The sequence below is a fragment of the Anomaloglossus baeobatrachus genome, chromosome 1, assembly GCF_048569485.1.
Source record: "Anomaloglossus baeobatrachus isolate aAnoBae1 chromosome 1, aAnoBae1.hap1, whole genome shotgun sequence".
Taxonomy (NCBI): domain Eukaryota; kingdom Metazoa; phylum Chordata; class Amphibia; order Anura; family Aromobatidae; genus Anomaloglossus; species Anomaloglossus baeobatrachus.
Window position 1 is genome coordinate 431,244,512 of NC_134353.1, and position 20,099 is coordinate 431,264,610.

The 20,099-nt window shown below is 42.5% G+C and overlaps 1 protein-coding gene across 6 annotated transcripts in view; it reads right to left on the reverse strand.

Moving 5' to 3' along the window:
- Positions 1-20,099, reverse strand: part of HMG20B (high mobility group 20B) — an 866,046-nt gene that overhangs the window by 308,612 nt on the left and 537,335 nt on the right. For 5 of the 6 annotated variants that reach the window (XM_075352624.1, XM_075352625.1, XM_075352623.1 and 2 more), the window contains one exon: positions 4,585-4,637. The exons of the other annotated variant lie outside the window; for it this stretch is intronic. In XM_075352624.1, coding sequence (XP_075208739.1) covers positions 4,585-4,637 — 53 coding nt within the window. The remainder of the gene's footprint in view (positions 1-4,584; positions 4,638-20,099) is intronic. 6 annotated transcript variants of the gene reach the window in all.

Below are 20,099 nucleotides of genomic sequence, written 5' to 3' on the forward strand. Positions count from 1 at the left end.
AGCTCAGGTCACTGCATTGCTCTCCCAGCCAATATGAAACATTCTGTTCTTCATTGACTGGGACATTGACTATGGTATGGATCGTCATGGGAACCCCTTGGATTACACCAGACCTGGATTTGTTTTTCTTTCTAATAAATTGGTGAAAGAGGGAATGTTTTGGGGAGTGTTTTATTCAAATAAAAAAGTGTTTGTCGTCTATTTTTTTTTTATTACTGACTGGGTTGGTGATGTCGGGTATCTGATGGACGCGTGACATCACGAACCCCAGGGCTTGATGCCAGGTGACATTACAGATCTGGTATTAACCCCATATATTACCCCGTTTGCCAACGCACCAGGGCAACAGGATGAGCTGGAGCGAAGCCCCAGGATTGGCACATATGATGGATGCGCCACTTCTGGGGCGGCTGTGGCCTGCTATTTTTAGGCTGGGGAGAGTCCAATAACCATGGACCTCCCTAGTCTGAGAATATCAGACCCCAGCTGTCCGCTTTACCTTGGCTGGTGATCCAATTTTGGGGGGACCCCCACGTGTTTTTTTTTTTTTTATTTATTTACTTTAAAATAACGTGGGGTGCCCTCAGTTTTGGATTACCAGCCAAGGTGAAGCTGCCAGCTGTGGTCTGCTTTACCCTAGATGGCTATCAAAAATAGGGGGAACCCCACGTCATTTTTTTAAATGTATTTATTTGTTTGGCTAAATACAAGGCTAAGCACCCCTTAGTGCCACATGAAAGGTGCAAAATTACAAAATGCAGGAGAGTGGGACATTATGTGTCTTTCTGGCATTATAATGACAGAAAAGACTGATATGAAGTGTACAAGCACAGGAAAATCACCAGAGCGCTCTACGCTGTGAAACGCAGTAGAAAATGGCACTGGAGTGAACATGTGACCGCCTCATGTAGGTTGAAGCTATAGATCCTAGGTAAATTTATGTATTTTCCCTCCTTCAGTTTTTTTGCAGTACGCAAAAAAATGGAAGGCACACGGATGACAAACGGATGACATACAGACCGTGTACGGAACGAAAACTGATGTCACACTGATGCACCCATGAAAAAAACGGACCGTTGTTTTGCGGACAGCAAAAACGGATCGGTCGTGTGAATGTAGCCTTATTCTGATCTGCCATTTATAAACAGCAGGCAGAAATAAGTGAATAGCGCCCCCCCAGCGTCAGAAAATCTCTGGGGTTTCAGGGGGTAGCTGAGACCTTGGAGATCATGATTCAGGCCGGTTTTTCCGGTCTCCGCTCACGTGATCACCGGTATACACCGTATACCGATGATCACGTTACAGTAAATGACAGCGCCGGTAAAAAATTATTTATCTCCCATCTGGCATGAACAACCTCTCAGATGGGAGATAAATTTCCTCCCCGGTCCCCTCCGGTCCCCCGGTGTCGCCAAAGTGTCCCCCCCCAACCCCCTCCCGTAAATCCAAGATGGCCACGCGCACAGCAGCGCGCCAGCCGCATTCACCCTACTCCTCTGATTTCTGTCGCATGTGCCATGACACATGTGACAGAAAACTCCTCCCCAGGCCCTGCCAGGTCACCCCCTATAATACCACCGGTGTTCCCCAGTGTCCCACGGTACCTGTGGAGCGTTGATCCCCCGCGGCCCCCTCCTTCACAATAGATGCTGCCGCATGCACAGAGCGGTTGTCAGCTCAGCTTCCTGACTTCAGTCACAGTGAGTGGCGGTAACCATGCATCTGTAAGCTATTGCAATGCCCTGCCCATGAGGTAAGGAACATAGTTGATCAGGAGAGCTATACTACATTTCCAAATGGAGGTATTTGATTTTATAGTTGCCCTGCTGAACGACTACCAAACATGAGAGTGCGTTATACGCCACAAGAAAACACATCTAAATAGCGAGCTCTGTTGTTTAGTATTCATTCAGCTAGATAACTGGACTTAAAGACTTAAAGGGGTATTCCATCTCCAAGATCCTATCCCCCAATATATAGTAGGTGGAATAGCAATAATATCAGCAAATACCAATATTTGGAAATTTAGAATTGTTCTCCTGATTAGGCATGCCCTTACCTCATGAGCAGGGCATTGCAGCTTTGGTAGCAACAGTTACCACATGGACTCTGCTGCTGTGGACCCGGGGAGAATGGGTGCAGATTCATTGCACCCACACTCCTCACATGGAGGGTCTGCACTCCTAGAAAATGGGGGATACGTTCCCTGAGCTTGTCCCCCCATATTCTAGATGGTCCAGAGTCGTCGTGGGACCCCATTATTTTTTTTTCTTACAATAAATTGGTGAAAGAGAGAATGTTTTGGGGAGTTTTTATTCAAATACATTTTTTTTTGTCTATTTTTTTTTTTTAGTACTGACAGTTTGTGATATCGGGTATCTGATAGACGCCATGACATCACAAAGTGCTGGGCTTGATGTCAGGTGACCTTACAGCTAGTATCAACCCCATTTATTACCCCGTTTGCCACTGCACCAGGGCACGTGATGAGCTGGGGTGAAGCGCCAGGATTGGCGCATCTAGTGGATGCGCCACTTCTGGGGTGCCTGCGGCCTGCTATTTTTAGGCTGTGAAGGGCCAATAACTATGGACCTTCCCACCCTGAGAATACCAGACCACAGCTGTCTGCTTTACCTTAGCTGGTGATCCAATTTGGGGGGGACCCTATTTTTTTTTGTAATTATTATTATTTATAAAAATAATTATAAAAAAGAGCCTGGGTTGACCTCCACATTGGATCACCAACCACGGTAAAGCTGCCAGCTGTGGTTTTCAGGCTACAGCCGTCTGCTTTACCCTAGCTGGCTGTCAAAAATGGGGGGACCCCACGTCATTTTTTTTTTTAAACTATTTTTTTAAATAAAAAAAATGAATGGGCTTCCCTGTATTTTGATTGCCAGCCAAGGTAATGCCAGGTAGATGGGGGTGGCATACTGTAGCTTTCTGCTTTATCTGCGCTGAGAATCAAAAATACCGCGGAGCGCTACGTCACTTTTTTTAATGATTTCTTTTTATAGTACTGTGATGTCAGGCAATGAAAATGCAAGGAAGCCCATTTTTTTTTTAGTTATTTAAATAAATAATTAAAAAAAATATATATGGGCTCCCACTGCATTTTTTGTATTGCTAGCTGAGGGTAATCTAAGTAGCTACTGGCTGCTAACCCCCACTGCTTGGTGTTACCTTCACTGGCAATGGAAAATCCAGGGAAGCATTTTTTATTTTTTTTACCAAAAAACTACAAAAAAAAATGACGTGGGCTTCGCCATATTTTTGTATGTTAGCTAGGTACAGCAGGCAGGTACGGCTTCCCCCAACCCCCAGCTGCCTATTTGTACTTGGCTGGGAACTAAAAATATAGGGAAGCCGTGTTTTTAATTATTTCAGGAATTTCATGAAATAATTAAAAAAAAAAATGACATGGGCTTCGCTCCATTTTTGTGTCTAGCCGGGTACAACTAGGCAGCTGGGGATTGGAATCCGCAGCACAGGTTAGCCAGAGCTTTCTGGGCCCCTCTGCTGCGAATTGCAGTCCGCAGCCGCCCCAGAAAATGGCGCTTTCATAGAAGCGCCATCATCTGGCGCTGTATCCAACTCTATCAGCTGCCCTGGTGATGGTGGCTTGCTGGGTAATTATGAGTTAATACTAACTTTGTTTTGCTAGCTAGTATTAAGTCAGAGATTCTTAATGTCAGGCAAGTTTGACCCAGCCATTAAGAATCTCCAATAAAGGGTTAAAAAAACCACACCACACAGAGAAAAAATACTTTAATAGAAATAAATTCACAGACACACTTAGAGACTCCATGTATATTACTCCCTGTCAGCCCTCCATGAGCCTGCTCTTCTGTCTTTTTTCTCCTTCAACCCATGCAGCTCTGCTACATCAGCAGCGCTGCATGGGGGAAGACGCTGCATCCCGTACAGTCTATATCACTGGTGAGTGAGCAGCAGCTCCGTGCTGTGAGCGGTGACATCACCGCTGACAGGCGCGTTGCTATAGCAACAGTGATCTCCGTTATTGACCAGCTGTGGCAGCCGGTGAATAACAGAACGAGGAAGCAGAACGGGGAGCCGATCATGTGCCAGAGCATATCGCCGGTACACGGGGATGCACAAACGAGCACCACGTACCAGAGAGATGTACTGACAGGACCTAGCATGACGTCATAGTCATATGACCAGTCTGTAGCCAATGAGATAATAGACACGTGACTGGTCACATGGCTATTTTGACGGCACGATAGGTCCTATCATCAGTGCTGGTTACCGGATGGACACAGCGATTATCGGAAGTAATAGCGGCGGGAGACAGAGTGCAGGACGCGTCGCGGGTACCTGTAAGTGTTATGGCAATGTTTATTAACTGTATGTGTACATTTATAATGTGTTTTATGTGTTTGTGTTTGCCTCCCATTGGTTTCAATGGGGTTTGAGAGGTTCGTCGAATGGCTCGCCGAACTGAACTCGAACGCGGCCTCCGTTCAACGAACCGAACTGAACTCGAGCCTCTAGAGGCTCGCTCATCTCTACTAGTAAACTATACACATATTAGTAATATAATATGAATACTGTGCAACTTACTTTTTGTGTGTGTCCATTTAGAAGACTGGAGGCAGATGAGGTACTGCACTCTTCTGTTGGATAGAAGAAGCAGAACATATATATAATAATTCCATATTAAGAACAAAAAGTTTAGAGAAAAAAAAACAGGAATTTCTCAATACAAGTATTGCCACTACAAATACTGTATATCAATACACCACAAGAAATTCTACAGAAAAATAGAAGTAGAGATTGTTTTCCTCAAAATTACCCCCGAAACAAATGAACAAACATTACATATTGAGAGTTTAAGGAACAGGGTATATTTTATAAACAGATAAAACGCAAGTAAAGCAGTCATTAAGAATTCCATTCCATTAAAGGGGGTTTCCACTACTGGGACAAATGCTTCTTAATCTAAGTGTTTGACCACATAAAAATAAAAACCACATACTCTACTCAATGCCAATGCCGTTCCAGTGGTTTCGGCACTTGCTCTTCTCATTGTCACATGAGGTGCTATGGCACACAAACTCTGCGCCTGATCAGCACTGGCTTTAGTATCCCATCTTTGGAGGAATCGAACATCAAGATAAAGTCAGAGCTGAGACTCGCCGCTCAGTTCCTATTGATGTTCGATATTTCTGAATGTGAGGACAGTGAAGCTGCCACTCATTAGTTTCAGGGCTCGTGTGACGTAAGCTCACAGAGCCCCAGGAGAGTGAACGCAGACAGTGCTGTAACAGAACTGGCATGGGAGCTGACTATAAGTGTTTTTATTTTAAGGGGACAAACACTCAGATTTAACCAGTTAATGACGGAGCCAATTCTGACCTCAATGACCAGGCCAAATTTTCCAATTCTGACCAGTGTCACTTTATGAGGTTATAACTCTGGAATGCTTCATTGGATCCAAGTGATTCTAAGATAGATTTTTACATGACATTTCGTACTTCATGAAAGTGGTAAATTTAGGATATTTTTTGCGTTTGTGAAAAAAATTGGAAATTTGGCAAAAAAACCCCAAACATTTTGAAATTTCCAAATTTTTATGCTCTTAACTCAGAGTTATGTCACACAAAATGGTTAATAAATAACATTTCCCACATGTCTACTTTACATCAGTGCAATTTTTGAACCAGAATTTTTTTTTGTTAGGAAATTAGAAGGGGGACGAAACAAAAGACAGGGTGCACAGCCGATCCAATAAGGAGAGGGGTGCAGCCTCTTTTGTGGAAGGCAAGAATCAATAGAAGAGAAAAAGACCACACAATAGGAAGAAAACATCCCAACAATAATAAAGATAATTAATAATTTTATTCAATCCCAAAAAATGAGAAGGATTCAAAGTTTATCTGCAATTTCTCATTTTTCCAACAAAATTTACAAAACCATATCTTTTAGGGACCATATCACATTTGAAGTGACTGAGAGGCTTAGGGAACAAAAAATATCCACAAGTGACACTATTCTGTAACCTGCACGCCTCACACTGCTGAAAACCACATCCAAGAATTGTATTAACCCTTTATGTGCTTCACAATAATGAATGCAAAGTGGAATGAAAAAAAAAATACATTTTTAAAATGTTGCTGTAGCCTCAATTTATTCACTTTTACAAGAAATAAAATAACAAAAAAAGACCCAAAAACTTAATACGCAGTTTCTTATGAGCGCGCTATACCCGACATGTGATCGAAAACCTCTGTTTGGACAAATGGGACAAATGGGAGGACTCAAAATGGAAGAAGCGCTATTTGAATTTTGGAAAGTAAATTTGGCTGAAATAGATTGCGGGCACCATGTAGCATTTGCAGGGGTATAGTGAACATTTTGAACCCACAGATTATTCACAGAATGATAACATCAGGTCGTCATATTGAAAATGTTAATTTTTGTCACAAAAATGTTGCTTTATCACCAAATTTCTCACTTTTACAAAATGTAGCACCAAAAAGTGGACCCCCACAATTTGTTATCCACTTTCATATGAGTGCAGCAATACCCACATGTAGTAAAAAAAATATGTTTGGACAAATAGGATGGCTCAGATCAAAGGAGCAATATTTGAATTTTGAAAAGTAAATTTGGCTGAAAAAGATTGCAGGCACCATCTCGCATTTGCAGAGTCCCTAAGGTATAGGGACAGCAGAAACCGGCCCACAGGTGACCATATTTTGTAAGCTAGACTCATCAAAGAATTTATGTAGGGGTGTGTTGAGCATTTTAAATCCATAGGTGCTTTATACAACTTTTTAAAATGTGGATATGAAAATGATGGTTACGTTTTTTTTTCCACTAAAATGTTATTTTAGACCAAAGTTTGTAATTTTGAAAATGGATAATAAGAGAAAATGGACCACATAATTTGTTATGCAATCTTTCCCAAACACAGTGACATGTAATACATGTTCAAAAACTAATGTTTGGGCACATGGCAGGGCTCGTAAAACGAACAGCTCTATATGATTTTTGGAAGACAAATTTGGACATGTTGCATTTGCAGAGCCCCTCAGGTGCCAAAAATGCAGAAACACCCACATATGACCCCATTTGGCAAACTAAACCCTAAAATTAATTGGTGTGGTATTTTTAACCCACAAATTACACAGAACTTTATTAGATTGGGCAGTGAAATTGAAATTAATTCACAAAAAGGGTAACAAGTGGACAGGTTAATTTGTTATAACAACCCCTCTATATACTGTATACTAGTAAGGCTATGGATAGAGCTATTCATACAAAGTAGATAAAAATGTATAAGTCTATTCAATACTTTTTAAAAAAAAAAAAAAAAAAAAATTATATAAAAATTAAACAGAGAGAACTCCAATGAGGGAACACCCAAAATGCTGGGAGGGAACACAAAATCCATATAAAGTGTAAGCACTTCACTAAACATATGAAATAAGATATAAAGTGCATATAGTGCATATAAAAGGATAGCCGAATTATTAACCATACTAAAAATCAAATAAGGTAAAATACCCTGCTATTTCACAAAACAATTTCAATAATTGCAACTGTTCCAAATATTTCCACTGCAATTAAATTATTAGGCAGAACTAAATACCTCACTATTGCACACAATGTATGTAAACATGGATAGAAACCAAATCAGTAAGCAATAAAATCTCATCCATGTATATTGCACTTTAAACATAGGACCTGGATGCACTTTATTATCGGTGATCTCCCATGATCACATACTGTATTTTTCGTTTTAAAAGATGCACCGGATTATAAGGCGCAACCCAAATTTAGAGATAAAAAAAAGGGTACAAAAAAAATTATATATATATATATATATATATATATATATATATATATATATATATATATATATATATATATATATATATATATATATATATATATATAATATATATATAATATATATATATATAATATATATATATATATAATATATATATATATATATATATAATATATAATATATATATATATATATATATATATATAATATATATAATATATATATATATAATATATATATATATATATATATATATATATATATATATATATATATATATATATATATATATATATATATATATATATATATATATATATATATATAATATATATATATATATATATATATATATATATATATATATATATATATATATATATATATATATATATATATATATATATATATATATATATGGTCTGTTTTATAATCCGGCAGTGTCTTACCAGGGAGATGGGGCAGCAGTGGTGGTGGAGGGGGGTCACAAGAGGCAGGGGCGGTGCTGAAGTACGGCGATGCTGTGAGTGGTGCAGAGGGGTGTCCAGATGGTAACTGGGCAGCTGGCACTGCTCTAGGCTGGGGCACCCGGCTCCGCTCTGCTGATGCTTGCTGCGGGCGATGAGGCACTGGCCATTCTGAATATGTTGACGGTGCAGGCTGCAAAGAAATGGCGGTCGGAGTTGGTTCATGCGCAGATGAGAGCTTGAGCTGAGCGCTCCATTTGCGCATGCGTAGACTCTGAGCGCCATTATTTGAAGCCCTTACCGCCGACATGTTCAGAATGGCCTGTGCCTCACTGCCCACTGTCTTGTTGCCCGCTGCACAGAGCCACACAGAACAGGGCCTCCGCTGCACAGAGCGCGCCGCAGAGAGCAGCAACTGCAGCACAGCATTTCCCTGCCTTCTGTGACCCCTCTCCACCACCCCCTGGGGAGCTACATTCGGATTTTAAGACGAACCGCTCAGTTTCTTCCCAAATTTTTGGGAAAAAAAAGTGGAAAAAGATTCTCCCTGCGGAGACTGACAAACCAATCTGGCTGTCAGTGATGAGGAGTCTTATAGCTCCAATGCTCCTCTGAGTAATATTTAAATTGTCACTTCAGGGAGGAAGGAAACAAACTGTAGTGCCACCTATTGAAAGTAGCAATCTTAAAAGTCAAAAGTGGCCCTTTAATGAGCCTTTTCATATGACCTAGGATTTAGAACCTCAATTTGCAGACACTGTGTTTCGAGATGATTATCCCTCGTCAATGCAAAAGTATGAGATCTGCTATGGTTGTTGAAGAACTCTAGTGTCACCTATTGGAAATAGCCAGATCAGATCTCATTCTTTTCCATTCTTTTCACTGACTAGGGAGAATCATCCCGAAACACCGTGTCTGCAAATTGAGGTTCTGATCTGGCATAAATTCTAGGTCATATGAAAATGCTCGTTAAAGAGCTACTTTTGACTTTTAGGATTGCTACTTCCAATAGGTGGCACTAGAGTTTGTGTCCTTCCTCCCTAAAGAGACAATTGGTAGGAAAAGTGTGTCTTATAATCTGAAAAATACGGTATATGACTGTAGATGGGAACTGTCTAAAGTGCACACCACATACACAAAGGGTTAATTACCTGTCAATACTTCCGTATTGAAGTGAAGTGTGCCAGGTGTTATTAAATACTCTGTGATTTCAAACTGTGATTCAATATCACTCACAATAGTATAATTTGTAACAAATACCTTGATCAAATGAGTGTTATGATAAGGAGCTCCCAGCCAGGCATATTTAAACAGAGAGCTCCTAATGCCACACAAGAAACTTCAATAGATAATAAAGAAAGGATGAGACAACAAAGGAATTTTCTGCAGAAAAAAATTAAATTGTGGTTAAACAAAATCTTCCTTGAAAACTACCACTCTCGGAAAATTATCCCAAGAGGTTTGTGTGTGCAGCTGCCTCTGTCTTTTGAGCGAAAAAATGAAGATCTGACCAAAAGATGGGTGACGGCTGCAGAAACCTGCTACTGGGAATTCATTCACATATTTGTGGATAATTGCCACTTATCTCTGAATGAGATTGTGGAGGAAAGAGAGGACATGATGAAGGCAAATAAAAATGAGATGGCGGTACACCAGTTTGACAGAGATGACAGAGATTGACAGTGATCTAGATAAGTGGGAAAAAGAAATGTCAGAACAAACCAAAGTAATATCAAAGAGATGTAAGTGATTATGAAACTAACAATCCTATAAAATCCTCCACTTAAATTGGTTCCCCATTACCATATAACTTAATCTACAAAATATAGTCTGAATCAGATATCAATACAAAATATTTTTATTTAGTGCAAAAATACATAAAGATACATATAACTCTTAAACAGAAATAATATCCAACTCAACAATATCAAAACGAGTTGATAGGTATACTTAAAAAGGCATACGGTGAGGGTATGATCCCCAAAAATTTGTGGATTCTATGAAAATACTGCAAAATGCTCTCCTAATGTAATATCTTATACCCAAAATTCATAAAAATGCTTTGGATCCACCGGGCAGACCAATTTCATGGGGAATGGTGCGTTATGTGATATAAGCTCTATCACCATTGACCATTTCCTCAAACCAATTGTCTCTACATTACCATCTTTTATTAATATGACATCGGCTTTAGAGAGACTTAATCATATTCACATTCAAGAGGAATGGTCATGGTGACAGTTGATGTATTGATGTGTTCAACGGGAAAAAATATTTACAACAACAAGGTATAGCTATGGGGGCTTCATGTGCCCCCTCAGATGATAACTTTTTTTTAGGTTTTTGGGAACAAGAAATTTTCCAGAGTGAATCTGCATTGTCGATTGCTCATGTACAAGAATGGATGCAGTACATAGATGATGTGTGGCTCATTTGGGATGGTACCGTACAGGATTTAGGAAAATTAATTTCTGATCGCAACAGGAATAATTACAACATCAAACTTACCCATAAACAAGAAAGGAAACTTTAAGAATGAGGGTACAGTAGACGATGTATTAGACGTGGTTATAAAAGGGAAAATAATGCAAGCACCACATAAAGAGATATAAAAATGTAAATTAATATTAATAGATGGTAAATATATATAATGTATGCATATGCGCCCAAAGGTGTGAGAGGCTATAGATTAACCATAAAGACCAATCGGAAACCACCAATTGAATAAAAATAAAACAGAAAAGAAATGAGAAGCAGGTCATAAAATAGTTAATTTTGTAAATGTAAATATATTAAAACCGAGAAAATTAGGCAAAAAAGTCTCAGAAAATGTAATAATAAAGGGGGGCAATGTGATCATAACAAAATAGGTCTCTATCACTTGAATGCAAAAATACAAAAGCTACAGGTATTCTCAAATTATTTACAGTTATGTGAAGAAAAGAAAATGTAATTATATAGAGTCCGAATTGGTACACATGTATACACAACAATAAATAAAATAAATTAAATCAAGTACCGGATTGCAGAGCTTTTCATGGATAATTGGAACTTATTTGATAAAATTGATAATAACAGATGCTGCTGATATCTTGGTAGTAAATTCAAATAAATAATTAAGTATCCTCTGAAACGTGACCCATGTATACAACCCAAAAAATAAATTAATTGATAAATCGTAAAGTCCAAGTCAAGTATAACACAATAAATAATTAAATATATGGATATATAAATTAAAAAGTGAGCATATGCAGGTAGTAATCACTATTGCACTAACCAGATTAAATATATAGATATATGAATTATAAAGTGTGTATATATAGGTGGTAATCACTAGAGATGAGCCACCCCCCTAGCGTTCGAGTTCGGTTCAGTTCGTCGAACGTTCGACAAACAAATTCGAACCCCATTGAAAACAATGGCAGGCAAACACAAACACCTACAAACACATAGAAAACACCTTGTATGGTGTCCAAAAGGTGACAAACAACTCACAAGACACCACAAACACATGGAAAAGTGACAAGGACGTAAACTCATGCGAAAACAAAAGAGCTGGACGAGTAAAAAGAGGAGGAGACACAGATATAGGCATGTCATGCCCTTCTAAAATCATGTAAAACACAGCAAGGGGACTCCAAGCAGATTCTCCTTTTTTTCCAAAAATTGGGCCACACACACCACTTCAGTGGCATCACTTGTGCCCCAGTTGCAAACTTCACATGTTGATTTGCATCAAGCACATTCAAAAATACACCGGCCTTAACTGTCCCCAGGATGACACCGGGGTAGCAAAGTCCTTGCTGAGCCATGACTTCTTCATCTTGGATCATTTTTAAAACCACAGCAAGGGTACTACAAGCAGAGTCTACCTTTTTTCCAAAAATTGGGCCACACACACCACTTCAGTGGCATCACTTGTGCCCCAGTTGCAAACTTCCCCTGTTGATTTGCATCAAGCACATTCAAAAATATGCCAGCCTTTACTCATCCCAGAATGACACAGAGGTAGCAAAGTCCTTGCTGAACCATGACTTGTTCATCTTCAATCATTTTTAAAAACACAGCAAAGGGAGCGGGGGCGGAGCTTGCTGATGGCGCGCTGAGACACTAAGAGACGGAGCTCCCACATACCCGCGGCGGATTCCCATACTTTGAAAGCACTCACCGGGTCCCGGGTCTGTAATGGCACGCACGAGAGGACGGGCGACAGACACACAGATCCCAGAGGGAGAAAGTGCTGATATCACTCGCTTTTTCAGGACCGCAGCCTCCCAGCCTGATACCGCTGTCCCTCTCAAGATGGCGCCGGCAGATAATACAGAAGGAGGTAACGCTCAGCAAACACACAGTGGAGCGGTCCCACCGCCCCCACACATAACAGCAGCCAGCTCAGCCTCGGCCACAGGCACAACACAGCAGGGCACCACAGAGGGGAATATTGAAAACCCTCAGCCACAACAATGATCCCCAGATGAGCCACTAGCAGAACAAGTGTAACGCCTGCCTGGATCAACAGACTCAGATGGGCTGTAAAGGGGAGGCTAGAGGGAAGCCACTCACCAAGTAGGACCCCCAGAACCCTGAAACCCTTTAACCCCTATACAGGGATTTGGAATTACACAGGACCCTGGAGATCACTACCTGTGGAAGGCTGCAGTCCGATGAGAGTAGTAGTCAGGCAGGGTCAAGCCAGGAATTGTGGAACAGGGACAGAATTGGCAGGCAGTGACGTAGTCAGCAAACGTAGCAGAGGTCAGATCTGGGTCGGGCAGCAAGGTACAAAAACAGTAGGCAGAAGGGTAGTCAAAAACACGCAGAAGTCAACACAGGAATCACCAACAGAATAGGACGTAACAGGAGCCAGAAAAATCAGAACTATATCTGGCAGTAATCATGTGACAGGAGGGGAAATAAGAAGGGTGTGGTGTCTTCCCATTGGCTGCAGCTGAACGCTGGCAACTTCAGCTGGAAGACACATGCCACCCACAGTCAGCCAGCGGTACTGCAGACCCCAAGCTAACCCAGCCCAGTGGATGATCGGAGCCTGCGCCCACTGGTGCCGCCGGCATCGACTTCTCTCCCATCACCAGCACCATCGGAGCAGAAGTCGCTGGAGCAGACTCCGGCGGTGACATAACAACAAGGCTCCAGCTCACTATTACAGCAGACCCCAGCTGCCATAGAGAACAGATCTGCAGCATCCGGAGAGGAGCCTATAATGCCACCACAGCAATATTCATCACCTAAAGAACAAAGACCCCCCAACTCAAACACCATCACCCACAAAAACAATGGAGAAAAGAATAAACCGGACCTGACACAGGAACAAGAGGAAGACTGGGATTGGAAAGCACACATTAGATCAATTCCAACCAGGCAGGAAATGGACTCCTTACTGGGGAAACTGAGAGAATTCCATAATAAAGACATGGCCTCCTTACACTCTGAGATCAAACAAATTGTCCAGCATGTAGCAGCGACCGAGGAGGTACAGGAACAGATATTCTCCCATATAGAATCACATCAACAAGTCCTATCAGAACATACAGCCCAGATACAAGACGTCCTGACCCATTTAGATGACATCGAGAACCGGCACCGCCGTAATAACCTAAGGATCAGAGGCCTTACAGAAGCAGTGGAACCATCACAGCTAGAAGAATGGGCACAAAAATTCTTTACCAGTCTCCTCCAATGTGATCCAGAGCAACACATAGAACTGGAACGCATCCATAGATCCCTAGGTCCCAAATCCCCCGATCCGGCCAGACCAAGAGATGTAATATGTCGGGTCCACTTTTATAAAGAAAAGGAGGCCGTACTACAAAGATGCAGAGAAAAAGGAGTGGGTACATATAAAGGGTCACCCTTGATTGTCCTACCAGACCTGGCACGAAGGACACTGCAACTACGCAAAGCCTTAAGACCACTACTCCAGTCCCTTAAAGATAAAGATGTTCAATATCGCTGGGGATATCCTTTTCAACTCACAGCAAAGAAAAATGGGAAGTCGGCGGTCTTCCGGTCCTAAGGAGATCTTCCCAACTTCTTAGGGACTTTTGAACTACCCATGATCAGCCTACCAGATTGGCCAACCCCAGGAGGCCCTACTCCTTTGCCACCAAGATAGCAATGGCGACAAGTCCAGAACAGAAGTGGAGGATCACCCCGGGACATACATCGCTGATCATCGCTGACCATCCAAAGAAGTGGAGAAAACTTTCTGGAAAAACCAGGCGGCGAGATGCAAGTTAATTGTATTGGATTACTTACTTGTTTCTAGAGCGTAACGTTATCAGTATCTTTTCCCCCCTGACTTCCTTTCCTGCTTCCCCCCTCTTTTTTTTTTTTTCCTCTCTCTCTCTCCCCCCTCCAAGCCCATCCCCTCTTCTCCCTCCCCCTCTCTCTCACCCTCTTCCACATCACTTCTGCTCATAACTCTCACATATACATCACCTCTTGCAAGCTAGTCCACTATCTAGTTTCTATTCCTTGCACATACGCATACGAGTACCAAGTGCCCCACACTATTCACCTCCTTATCGCCTTCTCCTCTTCTTAGCCATGCTCTCTACACACATTCTTTCACACACTTCTTATGCTCCACCTTCCCACTTCACAACTCTTCCCAAACCCTCCCCCTGACACCTTGCCTTATACCACAACCTGTTGCTCCCTCTCCCTCTCTCTCCACTTACCCCTTCCTCATTCTTTTACATCCGGATCTGATACTGAGCTCTGGCTCTGGTTTAATGACATCTTATATTGAGTTTATTGCCTCGTGTTCTCTTTTTGTCGTTTGATTCCTATTCAAACTGTACCAAATATTTAGGGGTCTGGGGGAGGGGTGGGGGTGGGGTGGATAGAAAAGCGACTGATCAATCTTAGATCATATATGTGGATTGTTATTGACACTACTTATGGGGGTTCGCAGCGGGGGGCAGGGGAGCTCCTGAAGGGCCGTAGGCTTCCCCGCACCTCTATTAGCGACGTGGCAGAGTGCCACATTAGACAATAATCTACCAGTAGCTACCCAGGACCGGTAGGCAATCTAGTCCTACTTAGCCTATCTAATTCTTTTTTGACTGCTATCCTACTTCTGCTCTCTCTCTTTTCTCCTTAGTCTACCTCATACCCTGTCTACCCCCACTCTGTGATGTCGCACCTCACCTTTTGCACCTACAACACTAAAGGTTAAAACAAGCCTGAAAAGAGGAGCCAGATCTTATATCGCCTTCACAGGAAGGGAGTTAAAATAGCCCTATTCCAAGAGACACACTTTTTAGCCTCCAACACTCCTAAATGTAAAACCAAAAATTACCCAACATGGGTCCATAGCCCACACCCTAACAGGAAGGTATGTGGGGTTTCCATTGCCTTCCACAAGACATTTCAGCCAACAATTCTAGACACGCTCATTAGCCCAGAGGGACGCTGGCTATTTCTCAAAATATCTTTTCTGAATAATACCTATACTATTGCTAACATGTATTTTCCAAATCAAGACCAGGTGTCCTTCGGATTGGAGACTCTGGAGAAGTTGGCGGAGTTTGTGGGTAGCACCTGTATCATCTTGGGAGGAGACTTCAACCTCGTACTGGATCCAGCCATAGACGCGTCCTCTGGTAGGTCTGCAATCCCCTCCTCGGCATTGCGTAGATTAAAAAGAGAACTAACATCCCTTAAATTAGTCGATCTTTGGAGGGTCTTACAACCCGGAGTCAGAGACTACAGCTTCCACTCTACAGTACATAATTGTTATACCAGATTGGACCACATTTTCATATCCCATGACCTGTTAGACAAATCCCCAGGTTGCTCGATAGATGTCTTTCTATGGTCGGATCACGCGCCAGTTTACGGGGAGATTGGGGTGAGAGATGTAGGGGGAGTGGGACACACATGGAGACTGAACGACAACCTGCTCAAGAATGAGCAATGTCTTGAGGATATCCATAAAACTATTACAAACTTATACTTAGATCACATGGCAGATCCCACACCCGCCCCGATCAAATGGGAAGCTCTGAAATGTATGATTAGGGGGGTTTGCATATCTCACGGCACCAGAATTAAAAAGTAAAGTACTAGGGAACTAAAAGAACTGTTATTACAACTAGGCCATAAAGAAACGATAAATAAAAACAAATCCAGTGACACTCTTAAAACAGAAATTTCTAATATCCGACACCAAATATTGCCTATTCTCGATCGGAAATCACTATGTGTCAGAGATAAATTTCGCAGGAATATTTTTGAGTTTGGAGATAAAAGTGGATGATTGTTGGCCAGAACCCTTCACCCCAGACATACACAAACCCCAATACTCGCGTTCAACTCACAGGCAGGAACCCAGATACATTCCACCCCTGACATATTAGAAGAATTTAGAAACTACTATGCAAAACTCTATGACATCCCAACTCCACCTACCGCATTATCCAAAGCGAGACATTGCGACACTTTGGAATACCTTAACAAATATGCGCCAGAGCCCCTTGAAGATGTGGAAGCTGAAGACAGACGAAAATTTCTCAAACGCAGAATTAAACAATGCCATTAAAACCCTTAAAGTAGGTAAAAGCCCCGGTCCTGATGGGTTTACCCCCAGGTTTTACAAAATATGTGGAGAGGCCTATAGCACTATAATGCTGAAAGCCTTTAATTTTATAACCAAAACATGCCAGTTCCCGTAAACAGACACTCCAAGCCTGAATAACCGTAATCCCAAAACCTGGCAGGGACCCACTGACCTGTTACAATTATAGACCTATCTCACTAATAAATGTGGATATTAAACTATACTCTAAAATGATAGCACTGACATTGGGCCCCTTCATTCCCAAACTAATCCATAAAGATCAGGTGGGACTTGTCCCAGGGAGGGAGGCACGGGACAACACTATTAGAACCTTGTACCTGGTGGCTCAGGCGCATCGCCGTCAAATCCCAGTGTGCCTCTTAACAGTGGATGCTGAAAAGGCATTTGATAGAGTCCACTGGGGTTTTTTAGAGGCCACGATGCAGGCTATTGGCATCCGTCCGCGCTTACTACAATGCATAAAAGCATTATACCACGAACCAATGGCGCAAGTGGGAATGAACGGACGCTTGTCAGCTCCATTTAATATTAGAAACGGCACCAGGCAGGGGTGCCCACTGTCGCCATACTTATACATTTTGGTAATGGAATCACTAGCAAATGCACTCAGGAAAAACCCCTCGGTAAAAGGGATACAGATAGGACAAACATCCCATAAACTAGCATTGTTTGCAGACGATCTCTTCATATATGTGACACAACCAAGGACTAGTTTGCCCGTCATACTACAAGAGTTCGAGACCTTTGGCAGACTTTCCAATTTTAAAGTAAACCTACAAAAAACAGAGATTTTAAACGTATCGCTACTATCTGTAAAAGAGAATATCCTCAAACCTACCTTCCCCTTTAAGTGGACCAGCAATTACATCAAATACCTGGGCATCAGGGTCTCTCCCAAACACCAAGACCTATATGACCACAATTTTCCAGACCTTCTAAAAAATATACAAAAAGACCTCACGGCATAGCATAACCTCCCCATTTCGTGGTTCGGTAGAGTCAATACAATTAAAATGGATGTACTACCCAAAATACTGTATCTGTTTCAAACTATTCCACTGAACCTGGGAGAAAATGCATTCCTCAAGTTAAAGAAGATTATTAGTAATTTTATATGGCATGGTACAAAACCCCGACTGAAATAATCTATGCTGACTAAATCTCGCTGGGGCTACCAAATTTTAAAGCCTACCATGCGGCGGCAGTGGGCAGCTGCATACTAGATCTCCTTCACAATAAAGACAGAAAATTGTGGGTGGAGATTGACTGCGACCTATGCCCGACTATGACACAGGGAATCTTCTGGTTGTCACCTAAAACTCATCTGGAGACCCTGAGAGTTTCCCCGATTCTCTTATCCTTGGCTACGGCATGGAGGAAAGCCAATAGACGGTATAGATTGACAGGAGAACCGGGTCCTATGACTCCTCTGGTGGGCAATCCAGTTCCAGTGTTGGCTCCACGAGCTTCATCCTAGCCTGATTTCAATGCCGACAGAAGGGATCCCACGGGTTAAAGACATAACTACCCTACAAGGCTACAAACCTATGACGTCCCTGCTTGGAGACCGACCAAGGGAGCCAAGCCATTGGTTTCAATACTTGCAATTATGTAGCTACATAGACTCTATGGCTCCGAGATCTAAGATACATAGGGACTTGACTTCATTTGAAAGGCTATGCCTCCTGCGGGAAACACCTCCTCACATAATCTCAATGATCTACAACATTGCGGTGCCTGGGGGGGGGGGGGGGACGACCTGCCTGATTACGTTAGACATTGGCAATCAGAATTGAGTCGGACTTTTCCCAAAGCACAATGGTATGTCATTTAACCTAACAAATAAGTCCACCATTTCTTGTAGAATGCAGGATCTCAAATATAAAATCCTCTCACGGTGGTACAGGACACCTGCCAGACTACATAAAATGTTCCCAGAGGTATCGGACACTTGCTGAAGATGCCAGTCCTCAGTGGGCACGATGCTACATGTTTGGTGGACCTGCCCGGGGATACAGGGACTCTGGAAGGATATCTTCGTTCTCTATAATCATCTACATCACACGAGAGTGACACCCTCACCGGAAGTGGCTCTCCTGTCGATGTACACAGGGATAGTCTCCAAGGTGAAGAGGGGTCTGCTTTCATACTTCATGATCTCAATGAAACAAATCATACCCTGTACATTGGGGAGAGCAGACTGGGTGGAGGCGGTAGATAATTTATGGCGTCTGGAGGAGAGGAGAGCTTTTGATGAAGGGAAAGACTCCCTGTGTATCTCTGCTTGGTACCCGTGGCTCCAATTCAGAGAGGCACAGCATTTCCAAACCTGGCTACTCACGGGCGCGTGTTACGTCACCGCCGGAGTCTGCTCCAGCGACTTCTGCTCCGATCGCCAGGCGACGCCGTGTTCCTGCCGTGGATGGTGCTGGTGATGGGAGAGGAGTCGATTCCAGCGGCACCGGTGGGCGCAGGCTCCGATCATCCACTGGTCTGGGTTATCTTGGGATCTGCAGTACTGCTGGCTGACTGTGGGTGGCATGTGTCTTCCAGCTGAAGTTGCCAGCGTTCACCTACAGCCAATGGGAAGACACCACACCCTTCTTATTCCCCCTCCTGTCACATGACCACTGCCAGAGATAGTTCTGTACTCCTGGCTCATGTGCTGTTTGTATTTTGATTCCTGTGATTTCCTGACTACCCTTCTACCTGCTGTTTTTGTACCTTGCTGCCCAACCCGGATCTGACCACTGCTACGTTTTCTGTTTACGTCTTTGCCTGCCGATTCTGTCCCTGTTCTGCTATTCCTGGTTTGACCCTGCCTGACGATTACTCTCTCGGACTGCAGCCTTCCACAGGTAGAAATCGCCAGTACCCTGTGTAATTCCAAATCCCTGTATAGGGGTTAAAGGGTTTCAGGGTTCTGGGGGTCCTGCTTGGTGAGGGGCTTCCCCCTAGTCTGTCCATTACAGCCTGTCTGAGTCTGTTGATCCAGGCAGGTGTTACATTATCTCTGGCCTTCTAACAATGAGAGGGAAAAAAATGGATTCTCTCCATGCTGTGCTAAATCAGGTGCACACCCTTTCTGGCCTTGTACATGGACTTACCCAGCAAGTACAGGATCTCAGGTCTGCTCAGGTCCAAGCCCCTGCAGCACCTACCTCATCGTTTCCAGAGTCCCGTCGACTGCAAGGGAACAGATCAC